This window comes from Squalius cephalus (assembly GCF_949319135.1).
Source record: "Squalius cephalus genome assembly, chromosome: 10".
NCBI classification, from domain to species: Eukaryota; Metazoa; Chordata; class Actinopteri; order Cypriniformes; family Leuciscidae; genus Squalius; species Squalius cephalus.
Genome location: NC_137131.1, coordinates 18,139,397 through 18,162,176, shown reverse-complemented (window position 1 = coordinate 18,162,176; position 22,780 = coordinate 18,139,397). Strand labels below are relative to the sequence as shown.

General features: G+C 39.1%; 1 protein-coding gene across 1 annotated transcript; it reads right to left on the bottom strand.

Moving 5' to 3' along the window:
* Window positions 1-491: 491 nt before the first annotated feature.
* On the bottom strand, window positions 492-22,232 carry hdlbpa (high density lipoprotein binding protein a). The gene is made up of 28 exons (XM_079884264.1): window positions 21,962-22,232; window positions 20,674-20,745; window positions 18,977-19,091; window positions 18,725-18,888; window positions 18,421-18,636; window positions 16,128-16,334; window positions 15,806-16,021; window positions 15,439-15,645; window positions 15,162-15,269; window positions 14,058-14,162; window positions 13,866-13,944; window positions 13,647-13,786; window positions 13,237-13,341; window positions 13,033-13,146; window positions 12,024-12,110; window positions 11,814-11,945; window positions 9,283-9,501; window positions 8,857-9,078; window positions 8,536-8,754; window positions 8,286-8,424; window positions 4,824-4,972; window positions 4,632-4,736; window positions 4,371-4,505; window positions 4,126-4,269; window positions 3,863-4,042; window positions 2,053-2,169; window positions 1,815-1,955; window positions 492-1,689 (listed from the first exon to the last, which is right to left on the bottom strand). Exons 3-28 carry the CDS (start codon window positions 19,050-19,052, stop codon window positions 1,597-1,599), a joined length of 3,819 nt encoding a protein of 1,272 aa, XP_079740390.1. The 5' UTR covers window positions 19,053-19,091; window positions 20,674-20,745; window positions 21,962-22,232; the 3' UTR covers window positions 492-1,596.
* Window positions 22,233-22,780: the final 548 nt, after the last annotated feature.

Genomic DNA, 22,780 nt, shown 5'->3' with positions numbered 1-22,780 from the left:
TAAAATTGGCTGTGGATGGATCTTCCAGCACGGCATGGATCCAAATCACATCTCAAAATGAACAGATCAGTTCACTGACCACAGAATGAAGGTTTTGCCATGGAAATAACCCCATATAAAAACCTGTGGGATGAGCTGTAGCACAATTGAATAGTTCTTTCTTAATTCTAGAGAATTTAAGAGTGTACATACTCTTAACCATATACCAAAGAATCCAATTCTACTCCGTTTCATGTGGATTTACAAAAGTCTGACTTTGACTTGACAATACTCTATGAATCTAAAAATATACAAGGTGAAATACAAGTGAGAAATAACTGCTAATTTTCAGCAACACCCAACCAGCATTCACCACAAAGGTTACGGCTGGAGGGTTTGATGGATTCTTCCATGTGGGCTATTGTAACTTCTCCCGTACACACTTTATACGTTCTTATTGGTTATCGTGCATGTGAAAAAAAACAAAAACAAATCAGTCTCACCCCAACAAGTCCAGATACATTTTCGATTTTTATTTTCCTTTTTGGACAGTTTATTTTCCAGTGTTATCCATAATCATTTCCTTTGTCATTTTTGCATAATTCTTATAAGGCTATTACGAGGGCCATTGCTATGGTTTCACACCAACCTGCATAGCAATTGGAAGACCAAAAAAAGGGGCTGACACTGACCCATTAGCAAGAATGAGTAAAACATGACTTGACATTTCATTGGCACAAAATTGTCTCTTTCACCCATCCAAATATTAGAATCTTTAATAAACATGAATTCTGAATATCAAAAACTGAAATTAAAAAGAACAAACAGTTTAGTGTACGTTTTAGAGACTTTGGGAACCTTGGGACTTCTACTGCACAAGCAACTACATCCCTGGGACTTCCAAAGCAAATGGCAGTTTGAAAATACTTTTGTAGTGAAAGTCCCTCTTTTTTAAGTCAGAAAAGTTGTAAAGGCTGCATGGAATCCTTTCCCAGAGTCAGAGAATCAGGGATGGGGACAGAGACGAGTGAAATGTCTGCAACAAAATGGCTACCCTAGGGAACGAGGCAAAAGTACAGCTGGTTACCCATTTCCTATGAATTAATTTGACTTCAACCAGAAGCAACATCTTTCCGAGGTATACAGTATATTTTTCCCAAACCCCACTGCAAAGGCAACTATGAAACAGAGCAGCTTAATAAACCAAAAAAATAACCTTTGTAATGAAATAATGTTTTTGTAATTAAGTCATATCAAAAATCACTTAAACCTGGATCATTTCATATCTGAAGCATGGTCAGGAGTACTTTTGTTTTCCTTCAATTTTTGATTCGCTCTAAAATGCAAACAGGTTGTCTCATTTCATACTAATTCAGGTGAACCTGGTAGAGATCACCCCTCATAAAGAGAACAATGTTTACCACCGGTTTTGTTTTTAAGGGTCACTGAGAGACTAAATCAAGACCCTTACTAGCAGAAGTAATTTGAGCAGAGGAACTGTGCTGATATACTGGGGGTCAGAGGAAGTGGTCAATCCATATCCAAATGGGTCAAATGAGGGATAATAGTAAAGAGGAAACCAGGAGGTTGCAACATAACCACTGAAGGACACACATTTTAAAAACGCTTGGGTCCCCATGGAGATGATCTTGCAGCAGCCACAGGTGCACCAAAACTGGGGAATTCCTCAGAGCTGCTCATATCCGGAGCCTTAAGCCAAAAACACAGGTGACAACAGGTTCAATTCCTCTATTAGTATTATGCACAAATCTATGGCTCAATTTCAGTCATTTACTCTGCAACAGATTCTCACTCAAGACATAACATTGGTTTACCGGTGCACTGCCAGTGGTCCAAGGAGCCTCCCGCACAACAAAGCCCTTGGATGGGCCACGAGGTTCATCCATGCTGGAGGCAGTGGAACCAGAAGGCTTCATATAGGCCATTTTGGCTTCATTTTCAACTACGTCGGCCAACTAAGGGTAAGGAAAATTATATATGTTCACAAATTTAGTACTTTAAAATTAATAGCCTTTAATAGTCGTCTTCTGCCAAAGTATAGCATAATCTTACATATTCCTCCTCCAGGTTCAGAAGGTGATCAATGGCTTCATCAACCTGCTCTGGACGGCCAGTCACAGTCACTAAATTTGGATCTGCAGCTCCACTCTGAGGGAACCGAACATCAACCTGGAAAACACAAAACAATATATAGAATATGTACAAACATTTATTAACCCTCTGGGGTCCTTCGTTTAACAGTCACACTTGGGACCTTCGGGTCCAAATGGACCCGGAGGGCGGGATTAATATATATATTAAAAAATCTTAATATTTTTTTTTTTACTTGTTTTTTATAATATTTTTTCTTTTCTTTTTTGGTGTTTTGAAATAATTTTATGATTTATAATTAATATTTATGCAATAATTATGACCCATTTTTTCCCATTGAATATAATAGAAATTTTTTATATATATATAATTTTTATTTAATTTTTATTAAAGCTGTATTTCATTTTAGAGTCAAGCCTAGGCCTCATGAAAGCAATTTTTGAAATGAGATGGGCGCCAACTGGTGGACACACTGAGCATTTTTATCACGCAATAGCACATTTTTACCACTAGTGGATTTACAGCTCTCTGTAGAAAGGCTTGCGAATTCTAGTAATTTTTGCCTGAACAGATTTAGTCTGTTTTGCACTCTTGATTTTTAGAGATTCACCCCTTCACTGTTGAGTCCTTTTTTTCTGCATCCTGGCTGATTTGTAGATTGTATGCACAAAAAAACTCTGTGTTTTCATATTTTTGACAATTTCCCATTCATTTCCTATGGGAGTCATTTTTGACCAAAGAGCAGAAGTGTGATGACCACTTAGCATGGTTGGATCATGACCTCAATATTTCTTGTGTGTTCACATACCTAATACCATAAAAGTCACCTAGTTTCGTAACATTCCGATGAAGCTGTGATTTTTAAAAATTCAAAACAGATTTTTGTAATCTGAATTTATTAGTGTGTATGTGTATAAAAGTATGTTTGTGTGTGTGTGTGGATGTGTCTGTTTTGCACTCTTGATGTTTTAGAAATTCACCCCTTCACTGTTGAGTCCTTTTTTTCTGCATCCTGGCTGATTTGTAGATTGTATGCGCAAAAAAACCTCTGTGTTTTCATATTTTTGACAATTTCCCATTCATTTCCTATGGGGGTCATTTTTGACCAAAGAGCAGAAGTGTTATGACCACTTAGCATGCTTGGATCATGACCTCAATATTTTTTCTGTGTTCACATACCTAATACCATAAAAGTCACCTAGTTTCGTAACATTCCGATGAAGCTGTGATTTTTAAAAATTCAAAACAGATTTTTGTAATCTGAATTTATTAGTGTGTATGTGTATAAAAGTGTGTTTGTTTGTGTGTGTGTGTATGTGTGGATGTGTCTGTTTTGCACTCTTGATGTTTTATAGATTCACCCCTTCACTGTTGTGTGCTTTTTTTCTGGATCGTGGCTGATTTGTAGATTGTACGCACAAAAAAACTCTGTATTGTCACATTTTTGCCAATTTCCCATTCATTTCCTATGGCGGGTCCATTTGGACCCGAAGGTCCTGAGTGTGACTATTTTTTTTACAACCACTTAGACTATTCAAATCCTGTCCCCAATTTTTTTGGGTGTTCATATACCAAGTACCAACAAAGTCACCAAATTTCGGATCATTCCGATGAAGCTATGATTTTTTAATTTTTTTTATTTAAACGCTTCGGGTCCATTTGGACCCGAAGGACCCCAGAGGGTTATAAGTGCATTTAAAAAACAACAACAAAACAGTCAAGATAGAAGTCAATACTTGGTCCCAAAAAGATGACCCCACCACCATCTCACCTTAAACTCATCCATGATCTTGCGGATTCCCTTGCCACGTGCCCCTATGATGCGAGCGTGGACTCTGCTGTCCAGGGTGATGTCTTCAGAGATCATTTCCTCCAGTTCACCCACTATAGCCTGAATGGCATCACGTGCCGCCACAGCATTTTGCTCATAGCCAGTAATGGTAATCTGATCCTAAAAGACCAAAACTAAATAAATGGAATGTTTTCAAAGAAATAAGCTTTTGCTTTATCAGTTTTTAGGCTCCAGCCGGTTACCTGGTTCTCATCATTTTTCTCTGGAAACTGAATGTTGACCTCATGCTCGTTGCGGATTTGGGTGATAATGGCGCCTTTGCGTCCAATAATCTTGGGGTGATACTTGGGATCCACAGTGATGGTCAGCTTGAAGCTCCTGAGAGCCTGCAGACAAAAATATATTATTTAGTAATTATATAATGAGTAATTATAGAGTGGAAATAATTTGAACAGTGTTTCTTTTGCAACTCAGATTTCAAACTCACTCGATCCTCCTGTTCAGCCTGTAGCTCTTTGACACGCTCAAGAAGACCCTCTTTAGCGCGGTCAAGGTGGGAGGCCAGGCCAGTAATGGAGATAATGTGAGACTGTAACTCATGAGCAGGCACTTGAATATTAACCTGTAAGAAAATATATCTGTCAGGAATGACAGGACAACAGCAAAAAAAAAAACAAAAAAAACAATGCATCTCTAAACACTTCTCTAGGTTTATAATTCAACTGAAATCAGCTGTAAAGAAACCAACCTCAAACTCATCCATCATCTTGCGAATTCCACTTCCTTTTTGGCCAATGATGTAACGATGAAGCTCAAAAGGCACTTCCACCGCAATGGTCACAGGAACCAAAGCCTAAACGACAAATATTGTTTGAACAATCAACAAAATGCACTGGAATACACAAATCAGAACTGTGTACAATGGAAATGGCAGTCGCACCTTAAGCGCCTCAACAGCAGCTTCACACCTCTCTTTGCGGCCAGAGAGCACAATGACATCGCACTTCTTTGGGGCCAAAGGATCAGCAGGTTCTTTCACCTCTCCATTGGCTTCTCCATTCTCCTGAACTGGAGCATCAGCTGATGGAGCTGAATAAACAAAGGCCACAGATTTGACCTTAGGCTTGCCATAGAAATAATATGCATGTGATTCTATGAAACAAGGGTAATGTTTCCCCCTTAAAGGTTGTATCAGTGATTTAAGGCCCCAAAAAAAAAAAAAAAAAACCACATTCATCTAATCTTTCCTAACGATCCACTAGCTGCCCGCCCCATAAGCAGGCCGTCAAAAAAACGCATCTCTGTAGGCAGCCTAGGCTCTGAGATCTGCACACAAAAACAATTGGTTTCACCACCACTCAAAACCAAAACAAATAGTGTTCCAACCAATCACCGACAGGGGGAGGGTGTTGTGAGGTTTTGAGTCAGCTCCGACTTCGCATGCAGCCATGCACGAGCACAAAACCTCACAACACCCTCCCCCTGTCGGTGATTGGTTGGAACACTATTTGTTTTGGTTTTGAGTGGTGGTGAAACCAATTGTTTTTGTGTGCAGATCTCAGAGCCTAGGCTGCCTACAGAGACGCGTTTTTTTGACAGCATGCTTATGGGGCGGGCAGCTAGCGGATCGTTAGGAAAGATTAGATGAATGTGATGATTTTTTTGGGGGGCCTGAAATCACTGATACAACCTTTAAAGTACTCTTGTAAACATGTTAAACGATTTAATTTTTGCTTGCCATTTAGTTGTTCATGACCACAAAACAAACTTTGGACTGCATGCATAAATGTTCCAAGAGGCACAGAATGACTTCAAGGATCATGAATTGAGATATCAAATTTTCCTTGATCTTTTGACATAAGAGGTCATTGTACTATACAAATATCCTTTAAGTTTCAGAACTCAAAACTTCCTTGTGTGTCAAAAAACTTAAAAGCTTTCATTGAAACCAAGCTCAGAAAAACGACTCGTTTCAGACTTGTCTCATTGGTCATGCGATGAAAGACCGCCTCTGCAGAAGATCACTAACGCCTACTTCAACAGTCTCTTTAGCCCTGCCTTGATTCACATATCATGTAGTAGTAAATATGAGACCGGTGCAAACACAGGATTACTCCAGCGTTTTATAGTTACAAGTTGTGGAAAAAATTCTTTGCATTGGCATCCTTGTGATCCTAACATTAAGCAAGCGTGGATGAACCATATTTAATGAAGTTCCAGTCAGATCACGTCAGTAAGACACTTTCATTGTTCGCTTCATTTTACTGCGGATTAATTTTTAAATGATACAGTTCGAAGAAGGCTTTTCAGAGAGACAGAAAATAAAAGTCAGTAAGACGTTACAACATTGTCATTTGCAGTGTCGAGTTTTAAATGAACCATGTACATTTTTTTTCCGCTTTCTCTAAAAGGATGAACTACGAATATCCTAAGAACGACAGTTCATTCATAATTCCGTTTACACAAAACGCAGCAAGTCATCCTTTGTAATAAGATATTTTTCAACAACGGAAGTTTTCAAAACTACTTCCAACGTGTAATGGCGGGGACACTGAAATTAATTTTAATATGTAAAACTGTTACCCAATCATAGCAGTTTACTTCCAAGTCTTGAATGCGGCACGCCCATCAAAACGGAGTGTTTCAAAGAGAGGGTCAAAAACAGGGTAGAAAATAGCTTATTACTTCTAAATTAGGATGTTTTTGATGTAAAAATCTTGATAACAAGTGAACCTCAGAGAACATTATAAAAAAAATAAAAATAAAAATAAATGCAGATCATGAGCAGTGTTAATTGACAGCAAATTTAGATTTAGTTTTAGTCAGTCTTTTGACTAAAATGCCATTTAGTTTTGGCCTTATTTTAGTCATCTGAATTGTTTGTCAATGAAATACAATAAGATTTTAGTCGACTAAATCTACAGTAGATTCAGTCGACTAAAATCTAATGGGTTTAGTTAAATTGTAATGCATTCAATTAGAATTTCTCTAAAGTTTCCAAACCCATTATATACTTCCAGAGAAAACCTCTATTAACCTGATAATATGAAAGATTTTAAAGTTTGAACATGCAATACAGACACTGATTTAACTGCTGTGACAAAGAAAAAAAATATCTTAAATAAAACCACTTCTCCTAAAGTAGAACACTGTCTTCTTTTCAATTAATGATATATGCATTCTTTAAAACATCTTGCATACATCATTCTTTATTCTTTCAAGCAGACATATTTATTTGTATAAATTAAATATAATTAATCCTTATTAAAGAGCAGTGAATGCTTCTCTTTTTCTTTTGTTGTTTGATTAATATTAAGGGGACAGACTGCATTAGGTTTATTACGCACTTTCACTTTAAGACCGAATGTGCGTGGATCCAATTGCACTGATGCAGATCCGATATTCTCACATCTGTTTACGTTCTGTTAAGACAAACAGACCGTTTACGTGAATACTCTCCAAAACAGGCATTTAGACAATGTTGTGTGTATCTGTCCATTCAGACACGAAAGAGAGCTTAATTCAGGACTCGCATATGTACAGCTCTATGTGCATGGCTGCACGCTTCAGGTAAGTGCGCACAGAAAACCGTACCAAATACAGCTTTCTATTGAGTCGTCACTCTTATTCAGATCTATCCATATGTCTGCTCTTCTCTTTCTCCCAGACGTTTACATTTTTGAACGTTTTATGAGACATGCATCCAGCGCATGCCAACTCATGTCCCGCCGGGTAGATCAGCATGTTACAATTCAAATGTGTGCATCTACCTCAAACGCAGGACATCAGTTCTGACTGGATATCTTCCCAAAACATCCCTCCCTAACATTTGTCAACGAATAAAAACTAGACGAAAATGTTAGATCAACAGATTTGTCAAAGTTTTTGTCGTTCTTATTTAGTCATCTCGTTTTCGTTTGTGAAAAAATGTCATTGACGAAAATAAATGACGAAAATTATTTGTCAACAAAATTAACACTGTTCATGAGTCATGCCACCTTTAAGCATTTGAATTAATACCTTAACATTCAAATCTAACTTAAGATGCTTAAAAACCAAACAAAATCAATATGCAAACATTTGTTTTTGAACACACTTCTGGAATACAGAACATACCTCTAAACAAATCATGGTTAATTTAATAAATAGCTTAGTCAATTACAGCAGAAATAACGGAAAAAAGCTTCCCCACATCTTACCCTTATTGTTAGTTATACCAAATTGCCATCACTGATGTGTAAATGTAAGTGTTAATGTGATATCACAACAATGAAGATTTCAAGATGAGCCATTTTGGTGTCTTATTATACAAGGGAGAGTTGAGCCTTATTTCAAAAGATCAAGAATTATTTGATTTTCCCTGATATGGCCTTTAATTATCGACAGTCACTGTGGTATTTACCTTGCTGGTCCTCTCTGTCTGGAAACTTGATCTGCACATTGTGGTCTTTAGTAATCTGCTGTATGCGAGAGCCCTTCGGCCCCATTATGGAGCGGTGGAACTTCTGAGTGATCACACACTCCATGGTCACTTGCGCATCCTGCAGATTTAGGGAATGTACAATCCATTACCTCCTTAAAACAGCACAATAACTGCAGTTGTCCGAGATGGGAACTGCATTCATTTATTGCAGATTTTTACATCTACTCACCAAATCATCAATCAACTCCAGCATGCGTTTCTTGGCAGCCTCCACACAATCTTTGGCTCCCTTTAGGGTGACCTTATCACTCTGAGAGCCAGTTCGGGGGAAACTGACTATAACACCACCATACTCATCAGCGATGTCCCTCAGGACTTGGCCACGACGTGCCACAAAGAAACGATGGTGCTTGGGATCGACGATCATGGAATCCTCAACAACATTATCCTGATATTAGAAATATGAGAGCAAAAGGAAACCAGTCAGAAGATACTAATATTTTACTGATCATCAGTGTTGGGGTTAAAATAGATGAACATTGGGACTAACCAAGCTCCTAATGAGTGCCTCCAGCTCTTTCTGTGCTTCTACTACAGCTTCCTCTGTACCGATGACTGTGATCAGCTCCTGATCCTTATCTTCAGCAGTAGGGAAGATGATCCTGGCGCCTGTGCTGTCCCGTACTTTGCGGATATTTGCACCTCCTTTTCCAATAAGGAACTTGTGGTATTCAGGTTTGGCACGAAGCTCAACTGTGTGGCTTTTAGTTTGCTATTAAAAAACAAGTTGATTAAAGTAAATTAAATTGTTTTAAGAGCAACAATCACTGGGCTTGTGTTAAAAGCAGTTTGGATACTTTTTGGATACAGTTTGGTACTAACAAAGCCCGTGCCCAAATAACATTCCAAGCATAACACCAGTATTACCGGATTTAAGTTTCAAGTTCTTCAAGGAAACCCATCCCTTCAAACATACCTTCTCTTCTGCCAGGGACAGCAGCTGTTTCTTGGCTTTCTCAACCTCCTCCGCTGGGCCTCTGATTGTCACTGCATCGATGCCAGAGCCCTCCGTTGGGAAATGGATATGTACACCACCACACTCCTCCATGATGGAACGCACAAAACGCCCCTTAGAACCAATTAGGGAATTGTGCAGTTTTGAGGGGATGGACACCTCCATCTCTGTAATATTTGCCTGCACAGATATTTGAGAACAATGAATAAAATTATCTTCAATCCACATTCACATACTATTCAAATGTTTGGGGTGTGTAATGTTTTTAAAAAGAAGTCTCTAATGCTCACCAAGGTTGCATTTACTTGAGCAAAAATAAAGTAAAAACTATATGAACCGTTTTTAAAAATACAAAATTCTTAGAGCCCAAACTTTTAAAATGCCCCTATTGTGGTATTTTAAAGGTTCCTAATTTTATTTTGGAGTTCTCCTACAATAGATTTACATGCATCCAAGGTCAAAACTCATTTTCACATAATATACACTGCACAGCACCTCTTTAAGTGTCTGAAAACTGTTTGTTCGAAGATTCTGTCTCTCTAAACCCTCCCTTCGGAGAGCCTACTATGCTCTGATTATTCAGATGGCCCAAGTATGGTCTACTGCTTACAGTGTGTGTCAAACGAAACGCCTATTACCATATCTAAAATTTCAGCTCCCAGAGGATTCCTCAGCACTTGTATACACAGTGATATGAACAGTGACAATGGCGTCCATTTTACTGTGTCAATTCAAGCCAGAATCCTTTTTCTTTTGATGTACAGAAACCTTTGTCCTCGCGACATGTCAACACGAACTAAACACTTCCAAGCCTCAGCTACAACTACAGTGTTTTGGCGGATCTAAGTAGACGTTTGCGGGCAGCCAATTTTGTCAGGTATTTTTACATTTAGTCTTAGTCCTGTGTAAAATGTACTTTTTAGTTTTAATCTTATTTAGTAGGGGTGTAACGATTCGTTTTAACAACGATTCGATTCGTATCGCGATTCGTGGTTGTCGATACGATTCAAGGACGATATTGGTTCATTTAGAACGATACGATACGAAACGATTCAGTGACTTGAAATCGATTCAGTGACTTTTTAGCCAAAAATTCTTGAAAGGGAATCAGGTATCAATTAATTATGCGCGTGCAATTAAAGAGTGCACGCTACGAGCACAGTACGATGACAGGACATGAAATTTCGTTTTTCTGAGGTGAGAGACTATTTCATTACAAGTTATGAAAATAATGATAGAATAATGACACGGACATATAGCCTGACAACATCATCTGACCGCAGATACTGAATCTGGACAACACGTTTTTTTCTAATTTAAAACGTAACGACGTTGCATGCTTGTAGTTTATTTTGTGCTTTATATATAGGCTAGTGAAACGACATAAGCCTGCAGCGCGCAATTGAAGAGTGCGCGCTACTGCAGTATAGCGGCTGAGAGGACAGGAAAGTCCGTTTTTCTGAGGTGAGAGACTTTGCGCTGCTTGTTGTCTTTGCGCTGCTGCTGGCGCGTCACGCATGGCGATCACGTCACAGATAGGCAGACTGAATCGAGTAACGTTTAACGCCTTTATCATTAAAAGTGCTAAGAAAAAACATCCTTATAAAGTCTGACGTGCTTAAATCCAATGCGTTATTTCATCGTCGATAATCAATTCATTACCTTTAAAAACGATGTTAGATCGATATAACTTGCCGAGCACAGATCGATGTAGTTGGATCATTAAGAATATAAATCGATACATCGATGTAGTTGATAAATCGTTACACCCCTATTATTTAGTTAACCTTGCCCCGTTTTCATTCAATCAAGTTTTAGACGACAAAGCCTGTGCAATTTAGTCCAGTCTGTCAATGAAAACTTAGCCATATTTTCATCATGCAGCATAATGGTTAAATTGATAACGATTATTTTGCTTACAATTATAAAAATCACAACAATTGTTTTAAATTCTTGAAATCTGGAAACCGCAAGAATTAAAACTTGTAGCAGCTTGTTAAAAACAGTCTGTTATACAAAAGCAAAGAGGTTTTAGTAATGCTTTTATTTTTTAAACTACATTTTAGTCTTAACAACATTGTATGTTGATATAGTCACAGTTATCGTTGAATGACGTTGGTGTGTCGTCTTATCGTCTCATCTTAATCATGGAAGAAAAGGTCAAAGAATATTTTGTCATAGATTTCTTTAACGAAATGAACACTAGACCATAGTCTGGCATTATGCAAATGTGTTACGAACCTACGTAGGAATTATTGACGACTCATTTAGGCAGTTCAGAATAGATTATTTGTTTTAGGAGACAATAACTATTTGATGTGCACTTTGATTTTTAAATCTTTGCAGACCTTTTCCATTCACAAACACACTGCAATATTACACACTGCATGAATGGTAACATTCGGAAAAGCGTAATAGGGGCCTTTTAACAAATGTGATGGACATTTAACCTCACATTAAAGTTGATTTAAAAAAATAAAATAAAAACTCACCAGTTCTTTCTGAATGGCAAGGATTCTGGTTTTTGCTGCCTCACAGTTTGCCTTCTTCCCAGTGATGACAATCATTTCAGAGTTGCTGTTTTCGGCAGGTAGGTCAATCTTAGTGTTAGTCTCTTCACGAATCTAATAAAGAAAAAAGCGCCAGTAAAGTAAACCGTCTGTGAATGGATGAACGTGCAAGTCTAAAAAGTAACTACTCACCTTCTTTATATTTGCTCCTCCTTTGCCAATTATGTTTTTGTGGAATTGCTTGAAAATGGGAACTGAGACAGAAAAGCTGTTCTCAACCTGAAAAAAGAACAAAAGTAGGCTAGTTTAAGAAAGGGCTAAAAATTGACTTATTTCACAGATTGTTAAGCCCAAAACACAGTGCACACAATCCAATGGAGTTTGAAAAGCTCTACCACAGGCGGTCAACATAGGTACTACAAAGTTTCATTCTTGTCCAGTGTCTGTTATTTCTCTATAGAAGCGTACAGATAAAATTGCCTTTGTATTCATTTAAACTAGAGCTCCATGCATTTCTTAATCCGGTCACACAAGCACTCGTCAATGTGGGAGTCTATTGCAGTTGCAGCAAATTTGCCAAAATTCAAGTTGCACGCTGTACGCATACCCTCGTGTGTAAAAAAGTAAGCATACTACGGGCTTTAAGGCCCATTTACACCATAACTATATTGTTAATTTTAATTAAAAGAAGGAATAGGGAAGACCACACCACAGCAATAACAATATATTTGGAAACGCTTTCAGAATAACTTTTTTCAGCTGATTAACAAAAAAAACTACACAAAACCGGCCAATAAAAATACACACCCAACTTGAAAGTGGCAGACAACAGACCTGCTGCCTGTGCTATATAATATAAAGATAATGGATATAATAAACTATGTAATTGTTCATTGTGTGGACACTAATATAGTTCACTCTTGACACTCTATATACACTCTTGACACTCTATACTGTGCTTAGAACATGACAGACATGGGGTGTATCAATCAGCTCCATTGTTTAGTAAGTGCCCTGACAAGGGTTTTCCAGGACTTTTAATTTACAAAGATGGACAGTAAATAAAACAAATAAATGTTTAGATGTTAAGTGGATCAAAACCATTGCCATTGTGTTTCTGATATATTGATTCACAATATCAGCAAATGAGTAAAAAGACACGGCAAGAGAAATTCAGGAAAAATTTGAAAAATGCGTTTACCATTTCAGCCACCACTTTCTGCATAAACTTTGCGCATTTTTCCACCTCAGTGCGAGGCCCACGCAGTTGTACAATGTCACTTTTCTGCGCTGGGTCAGGGAAGTTGATGATGACCTGAAAGCAAGGGGGAAGAAAGATTATTTCCTTATATGTAAACAAAAACATCTGATTGGAAAAATAAACCATGCATCCCAAAACACTTACCTCAGGGAACTTATCCCGAACTTCCTTAATTTTCTCCCCTTTCTGTCCGATGATGGCTCGATGAAAACGCTGTTCAATGATCATGTCCTTTGTACGCTCATTCTCCTGTTGAAATCATGACATTCTTAGAGACTTTAAGTCAAGAGTTGCCAGGCAACTCCTGCAAATAACCCAGAGGATTTTATACTCCAAGGCTGTGGTTTTTTGGGGGGTTTTCCCACCGACACATGCACCTGACTCCTTTAAGAATTATGCAAACCAATTTACAGCAGACAGAAATTATAGAGTAAACTTTTTAAGACAAACGCAACCGTTACACACAACAAGTGGTAAACGCTAAACGAAAGAACACCGAAGAGAGAACAGTAAACAGAGCCGCCTTTATTCAATTACAAATCCATCCAACTTGCCATGCGTGACGCTAGCTCCAGCAGCTCCTTCTTGGCCTCCTGCACGCCCTGGGGATCACCCTCGATACGGATAAGGTTACTCTTCTCATGGTCAGGTGGAATGCGGACTGACACTTTGTGCAGTTCCTTTATGCGGTTAACTAGGTGTGGAGAGAAAAGTACACGTGTTATGTGTTTGCATAATATCTGCTTTAAATTTCACAACAGCTGTATACTCACTGTTTGCACCGCTTTTCCCAATCAAGTGTCGGTGGAACTTGGGGTCCACACTTATCTCAGTGTAGTCCATTCGACTAACCTATAAAGAACACATGAAAACCAACCAAACTGTTTAGGACACATTGAGGCCAAAAAATAAAGCAAGTGGAAACCTATGTTTTTCATGTACTGTAATAGGGAGATTAGTCTTACCAAATCTGTAACGATTTCTTGAATCTGGCCCTGTACTATCTGTACGTCTTTAGTGGGCCCCTCCAGCGTGATCTTGTCCTCACCCTCGGTGAACTCAATGTGCACCTGTTAATAAACAGAGCATAACAGGGTTAGTTCACCCAAAATGCCATCATTTACTCACCCTCATGTCATTCCAAACCCATAAGATAATATATGTTCATCTGCAGAACACAAATGACAATATTTTAATAAAACCTGAGAGAATACTTTCCCCTCCACTGAAAATCCATTTCACCAAAACTTTGACGCTTCAAAAAGTTTATAAAGACCTTACATCGTAAAAGTAATCAATATAAATCAAGCGGTTTAAGCCAAGTCTTCTGAAGAGACGCAATCGATTATTTAATCTAGGCTTTTAATCACATAATGAACATAGATCAATGCACATACATAGAGCACATCAAACATGGTCAATGGAAGTTCAAGGCTGCTTGCTAGACGAATGAACTATTGAGGTTTCTTGTTAACTCTTTCCCCTCCATTGACGTAATTTTCTGTCATTTATGACAACGCTTCCCCACCATTGACAATTGATCAATGTTCATATATGAGTAAAAGCCTAAATTAAATGTTCAAAGCAACTGCGATCTTGGAATAAATCGCACAATTCATATAGATTATATATGGATTACTTTTAAAATGATTTTGAAGCATCAACGCTTTAGTTCAATGGTCTTTTAATATAGGAATTAAAAAAAAAAAAAGTGAAATTTCCTTTAATGCACTTCCTGATCTGATTGTCTTTAGAAACTCATCAGTAGCAACAGAGAACAAGTAAATGCTCATACTGTTGCATCCAGGCTATGTATCATTTTATAAGACTTAAATGAAATGATTAATGTATCTGCAACTACTGTGTGCTTCTTGGCTCAAGCCCCATGTCATTCTGAACTACCTGTGTTGGTTGATGCAATTACTGCAACCTTTGAACAGTCACTCTGACATGTAACTGGTCAAAAACACCTGCTGAAAATGATCAACATCTACACATGCCCCTCACGGAGCAAAACGATGGATATTCAGGCCAAGCACTCTGATGTGATAAGGGAAAAGTTGACTCGCCTTGGGCATTTGCTGCGTGATCTTTGCCAGATTCTGTCCTTTCTTGCCAATAATGAAACGATGAAGCCAAGAGGGAGCAGAGACTGAGGACACAGTGTAGCTGTTAGCCTGTGCAGAGAGAGTAAGGGTCAAAGGTTACAGTCAAATTGTTAGCCCTTCTACTGTTACATTTTTAATACATTTCCTAAATTAAAGCGAAAAGAGAAAAGCACAAAAGGAGCTTGAGGGAAAGAATTCTTGTACGGAAACATAGGGGGAGGAAAACAGGCTTGTTTACCTTGGCATACACTTCAGTGAGTGCCTGGCCCAGCCGGTCTGGCTCCCCACGCAGGATTACTGTCTCGGAGCTGCTGTCGAGGGGTGGGATCTCGACCGAGACGCCGGTCCTGTCCAGGATCTCTTGCAGGGTGTTACCCTTAGGCCCAATCACATACTTATGCTGAGATTTCTTTACCTCCACTGCAATAGTGGTTGCATTCTTCTTCTGAAAGAAGCAAAAGGCCACATTTTAAACATCTTCCTCAGTTGCTTTCAGGTTTATCATTACTTATTTCACATGGATATGCAGTCCAGTGAGTTTCAGCAGCATACTGTGGATTTGGAAAAGTCAATAAAAGTCCATTAATTATTCTGTCTTTGCTCACCTTCTCCTCATAAATCTTCTTGATCTTGGCCAAGGCCAGGGCCACCTGCTCTTTTTCCCCAGTGATGACAATCTCAGTTTTGTTCACACTGGGTGGAGGGACATTAATGCGGGCTCCCGTCTCCTGCATCAATTCCCCCACCAGCTTGCTATAAGCTCCAGTGAGGAAGGGGTGGTACACCTTTTCAATGTTAATTCTCTCCACAGCACGCTTATCCTGCAATTTATTGAAAACATCATCACCACCACCATCTTCTAGATTGAATCTGATACATAACTATGTGATAACAGAGTTAAACAAAAAATGGAATAAAGTTCCAGACCTGCTCGGCAGAGATGAGCAGGATCTCGTGCTTGGCCTTCTCCAAGCCTTCCTTGGTTCCAGAGATCTTGATCAGGTTACTGGGGTCTTCGGGTCTAGGGATCTGGATCTTGGTGGCAGTCTTCAGCTCGAGCTCCTGTAGCTTCTCCCCATTCTTGCCGATGACAAAGCGATGATGTTCTTTGGGGATGGCCACAGTAGCTGAAGCCTGTTGTAAAGTATTTTCAGGAATTACTAGGGATATACAACTATTATAATTCTGAAAAATACCGACAAGCTGACAAATTATTTTCATGACCAATAGCAATAAATTGTCAAAATTAAAATTGTATGCTATTATCTAAATAAATGTTTAAACAAAAACTAAAAAGCAAGTGTTTAAACAGTACAAGTGAAATGAATACTCATTTTGAAATTTGCAAAACATTAACACATTTCTTTAATTAGTATTTTAAAGATCAACTAGCTTAACCAGCGTCATATGATAACAGTAACTTCAATTTAAAAGAGCAAATATATATATACAGTGATCAAAATAAGTATTTGAACACCCTGCTATTTTGCAAGTTCTCCCACTTGGAAATCAAGGAGGGGTCTGAAATTGTCATCGTAGGTGCATGTCCACTGTGAGACAATCTAAAAAAAAAAAATTCCAGAAATCACAATATATGATTTTTTAACTATTTATTTGTATGATACAGCTGCAAATAAGTATTTGAACACCTGAGAAAATCAATGTTAATATTTGGTACAGTAGCCTTTGTTTGCAATTACAGAGGTCAAACGTTTCCTGTAGTTTTTCACCAGGTTTGCACACACTGCAGGAGGGATTTTGGCCCACTCCTCCACACAGATCTTCTCTAGATCAGTCAGGTTTCTGGGCTGTCGCTGAGAAACACGGAGTTTGAGCTAAGATTCTCTATTGGGTTTAGGTCTGGAGACTGGCTAGGTCACGCCAGAACCTTGATATGCTTCTTACAGAGCCACTCCTTGGTTATCCTGGCTGTGTGCTTCGGGTCATTGTCATGTTGGAAGACCCAGCCTCGACCCATCTTCAATGCTCTAACTGAGGGAAGGAGGTTGTTCCCCAAAATCTCGCAATACATGGCCCCGATCATCCTCTCCTTAATACAGTGCAGTCGCCCTGTCCCATGTGCAGAAAAACACCCCCAAAGCATGATGCTACCACCCCCATGCTACCACCCCCATGCTTCCCTCATCATTCTTCTTCCTCCAAACACGTTTAGTGGAATTATGACCAAAAAGTTCTATTTTGGTCTCATCTGACCACATGACTTTCTCCCATGACTCCTCTGGATCATCCAAATGGTCATTGGCAAACTTAAGACGGGCCTTGACATGTGCTGGTTTAAGCAGGGGAACCTTCCGTGCCATGCATGATTTCAAACCATGACGTCTTAGTGTATTACCAACAGTAACCTTGGAAACGGTGGTCCCAGCTCTTTTCAGGTCATTGACCAGCTCCTCCCATGTAGTTCTGGGCTGATTTCTCACCTTTCTTAGGATCATTGAGACCCCACGAGGTGAGATCTTGCATGGAGCCCCAGTCCGAGGGAGATTGACAGTCATGTTTAGCTTCTTCCATTTTCTAATGATTGCTCCAACAGTGGACCTTTTTTCACCAAGCTGCTTGGCAATTTCCCCGTAGCCCTTTCCAGCCTTGTGGAGGTGTACAATTTTGTCTCTAGTGTCTTTGGACAACTCTTTGGTCTTGGCCATGTTAGTAGTTGGATTCTTACTGATTGTATGGGGTGGACAGGTGTCTTTATGCAGCTAACGAACTCAAACAGGTGCATCTAATTTAGGATAATAAATGGAGTGGAGGTGGACATTTTAAAGGCAGACTAACAGGTCTTTGAGGGTCAGAATTCTAGCTGATAGACAGGTGTTCAAATACTTATTTGCAGCTGTATCATACAAATAAATAGTTAATTTTTTTTTTTTAGATTATGTCTCTCACAGTGGACATGCACCTACGATGACAATTTCAGACCCCTCCATGATTTCCAAGTGGGAGAAACTAGCAAAATAGCAGGGTGTTCAAATACTTATTTTCCTCACTGTGTGTATATGTGTATATGTGTGTGTATATATATATAAAAATCTGTCTGTTTAATTGTGCGCTAATTTGCGCTTTTAAATTTAAGTTATTGTTATCATCATATGACACTGGTTAAGCTAGTTAAGCTAAAATACTAATTAAAGAAATGTGTTAATGTTTAGCAAATTTCAAAATGAGTATTCATTTCACTTTGTTTCACATTTCATTTTACCTGAGTCTGCAGTCGGGACACAATCTCTTTGCGGGCTTTCATGACAGCGTCATGTTTCCCAGAGACCATTATGGAGAGGCCTTGGTCTTTAGCCATGGAGAGTTCCAGGTGGGCTCCAGTCTTGTGCATGATGTCAAGACACACTTTAGCCTGGTCTCCTTCTCCAAACTGGTTTATGTCCTTGTACTTGCGCTCTTCCAGAGGCACATGGAAAACCTGTATTTATCCAAGCGGAAAACAGTCAAACCAATGAATAACCATTCCCCAGGTAAGATAGTGACTCTAACTAGCTCGATCACCATACCTGGGTAATTATTGAGGACTTGAGAGGTTTGAGTTTAGACGTCCAGGCATTTCCAGTCTCCTGTACCCCCTCTGGCAAAGGCTTTTCAGGCAGAGGGGGAAAGGCATCCTTGTAGGTGGGGAGGCTATCCTCCTCTTCAACACCGCTAGAGCCCGCCACAGCAGCTAACGGGGAAGAGAGGTACAACATTCAGCATTCACATTGCCAGAGAATGGTTACGGACAAGTCAAAATGACCAAAACCACCATTTACCTTTGACCTGCTCTGGCAGAAGGCCACTGCGGTGCTCATTAAAGCTTTCTTGCGTAAGTACAGCGACTGAGCTCATGGTCGAAATCCCACGTTTACACGGAGTCCGAGTGTGCCACTAGGATAGGAAGAGCTCAGGTGATTACTACATAAAAGGAACAGTGCCTGGCTGAAGTTACGACCAAGATTAAACAAAATACAACCTGGCAGTTAAGATATGAACCATTTGTCAACATGGGTGGAGCTTATACCTTTTCACGATAACAGATTAAAGTCAGCAGCATGACAAATTCACACCAAAATGAAAATGCATGTTATTGATTTTATTGTGAAAGATTCATCCATGTAGGTTTCATTAAAAAAAAAAAAAAGTCATAACTCGATCTTCCAGTGAAATGACAGAATTCTCCAATCATTTACTCCACTTAAACCCTGCCTCTTTCTTCCATGCAGCCTCCATCCAATCAAAAACAAATGATAATCAAGTCACCACCCAAATCTTTTTCGATAATCAATTTCACTCTGGAAAAAAATAAAATAATAATAATAATAATAATAATAATAATAATAATAATAAAGAAAAAAGATCTGTCACTACTTCCAATTTCATCGCAACTTTATAGAAAGGGGAAAAACCTAAGCTATATTTTGGAAAATAACTTTCACAAAATTTCACAGATTTCACAAAATAATGTGGTTTTGTTCAGAGCAAAATAAGTGAACACTGCCTGTAGAGGCAAATTTAAAACACTGTTTAAGGACTTATCCATTTTGTGGAAGGTCAAAGTTGTCCATCTGTTACCTTGGACAAGGGCTAATTCTAAGCCACGGAGTTAAATGAACGAGCTCTAAAGCTAAGAGGATTTCCCCACTAACCCTTATTTGTTGTACCCCTAGCATGCAGGGCAGCAAAAAGAGAATTTCTCTACTTCGTAAATAAAAGTTCCACAAAGCACGCTCGCATTTAATTGAAAACATGCACGCCACACCTCAGTGAAACGTCTACTTGGCAGACTGCACTCCTACTCCCCGCACAGGACTGTGAGGAGACTAAAAAGACAAGAACATAAAAGCTGAGGCTACTGTTACAGCCATGCAGCCTTGAGTTATGAAAGACCACTTATATTCACTGCTGAAATTACAACGTCAAAGACTTGCATGGCTCTTCAAAAGTAGGCAGTGAAAATGGTGTGCAGAAATTATACAGTAAAATGGAGGACTATAGATGGACTAACCCTTGGGATAATTGGCTAATCACTATTGTATTAAGTCATACAACATTCTTTCCAGTTCACTGTGACAATCTGGCCCCTCAAACGCAAACTCCAAACCTCTCTACACAGTACAAGGCTGTTTTAATGTGCTTTTCTCTGAATACCCCTTCCAGGGCCTCTTCCTCTACAGGCCTCCTAAAGACTTGGACCCAGAGGCTAAACACATACATATACAGCTCCTCAAGGCAGATCAAAAGCACTCCTGGGGAGCTGATCCACAAACCAAACACTAAAAAAATACTTCAGATGCTCAAATTACATTTAATCATATGACCACTCATAAGATTTGATCTTAATGATCACGGCACACAACTTGTGATCCCATGGCTACAAACAAGACAAACAAGGTTCTTGCAGTTCAAAGCAAACATTAGGCCTGTCAGCAAATTAATCTAGTAGAAACAAGGCGGTGGTCAGTGATCTTACCAGCTAAATGGTCAGTTACCAGATAATCCGTCCTGTAAAGCTGCCCGTTCGTGTCAGCCTGCCAGCTTTTGCCTAAGACAAAACAGAATCATGGGGAAATTTGGGGGGGGGGGGGATCAGAAACATGGGGAAATCAGACCGTCACTGATGATGCAAAACCACTTTAGTTTGCCATAACTTAGTTACACGTGGCATAATTTGTTTGCATTTCATTTGACCTTGCATAATTCTTATTTAAATGCATGCAAATGTGACTCATTAAAGCTGGAAATGGGAACTAAAAGACTGATCAATCCTGTTCAGTCACCTACTTGTGATCTTCGTTCACCAATTTCAATTATTAAATCATAACCATGCTTAAATATACATTGAATATACTCACAAACATGTGCATAAATACTTAAAATACGCAAAATTAAACAAAAAAATAAATGCATGTCTTTAAGTGTTGAAATGGCCCTCTCGCGTCTTGCTAACGTGGCCATTCCTGCGTATGTCAGATTTAAATATGGCGGATTTACATCCGAATTTCTCTCAGAATGACACAAAAAGGGAGACTGGGATAATAGCTCAACGTATTTTTAATGAACACAATGTTTTGTGTGTCTAAAAAACGACTTTTGTATGTAAAATCTTCTCAGCACTGCTACATGCGCGCTACGTCAACTCATGACACGCCATGCTAACGGCTAACGGAGTAGGAAAGACGGATTTCTCGTTTAACACTTAATTTCTCAACAATTCACATCTAGAAACATTTAAATCCCGGGAGAGGTTGATGGGTATATATTTAATAGAATTAGTGGTGTCTGTCGTTGTAAGATACGTCAGTTTTTGTGGTTTGCGGAGATGAAAAACTTGTCCTGGCTAGACACCAACTCCAGTAAACTTTGAGCTGCGCGTGCGCGATAGTGACACGTACACCAGCTAGCGCAAGCGCTAACACACTGGATTAGGAAAACTTTACTCTTATTGATCCATTATAACCTAATACTCCGAGATTGACAACGCCTAACAAGTATGCACTAAAAACACGATCTTTGCTGATGGCCGAGTGTGAATGTTTATTCAAGATAAGCATTAGTGACTGTCCACACAAAGTCCACGTAGGCATTAGATCAAAGGGTGAAACAGTGGGGAGAAATTGACATGGAGTCGAGCCAGAGCACATTTGCACGGCAGAATGTTCCTCTAACGATGTACGTGTATCAGAAGTCAAGAAGGAGTAAAGCAGACGTTCGGATGTATAACATATACTGACTGATTTGGAGAATGAAGAGTGACTTACTTGTGTTTGTGTTCCCGTCTGCCCTGTGTGGTGCAGAAGCTTGTAGTGAAACTCCACTGGCGAAAGGGAGGAGCAGCAGCCTGTGAGTTATATAGCTCAAGTCTCCTCCAATCACATTCCCTCACGTCACTGCCCGTGCAGATCATGCACTTCTCTCTGGAGAGGGTTTCTTTAGATCATATTTTTCTTACTGGTTGAGGTGTGCTATTTCTCTGTATTTTTTTCTCTCTTTCCTTTTATGTTAATGTATTCAGTGCTGTTTCTTTTTTTGCTAAAAAATAAATAATTAGAAAAAACGGTGTTCAATGTAGTGGGGGATTTTGTGGATTCATCTCAGTAAGAGTCTTTTCATCAGAACGATTCGTTCACTTGTTATTTATGCAGGTTACATCAGCAGTAGGCTAGTCAGTGGCTGAATCCGAAATCGCTTCACTTTCACTATTCCCTTAGTCCACCAACACAGTTAACTCGAAAGAATGAATGAAAAAGAGAGAGAATTCGGACAGCCGTTGAGCTTACATCGGTTGTTATTGCAGTGCATATGTGGGATTGAGTGTAGTCAATAACGTCCACTATGATTTCGGATACCAAATGGCCTCAAATAATGCTTAAGGGTATATGGAGCGATTTCGGATTCAGCCAGTAGGCTAATTTGTGTATTATGAATCAGTGATTGAATCATTCGTTAATAAACACCGACCGAAGGCAAAACAAAATCTGTCTTTTTTACGTAGCCTATTTACAAACATACCAAAATGCTTGATCTAAGTGTAGCAGGGTGAAAGTGTACCCTCGTTGTTCATTGGCAATGTCATGAAA

Bases quoted from the DNA above. Each gene is read 5' to 3' on its own strand.
- hdlbpa (XM_079884264.1), bottom strand. From the start codon at position 19,052: ATGAGCTCAGTCGCTGTACTTACGCAAGAAAGCTTTAATGAGCACCGC. The intron at 18,889-18,976 runs GTAAATGGTGGT...CTTCCCCGTTAG, and splicing joins TCTGCCAGAGCAGGTCAAAG to CTGCTGTGGCGGGCTCTAGC. The intron at 9,079-9,282 runs GTATGTTTGAAG...GTTTTTTAATAG, and splicing joins TGTCCCTGGCAGAAGAGAAG to CAAACTAAAAGCCACACAGT.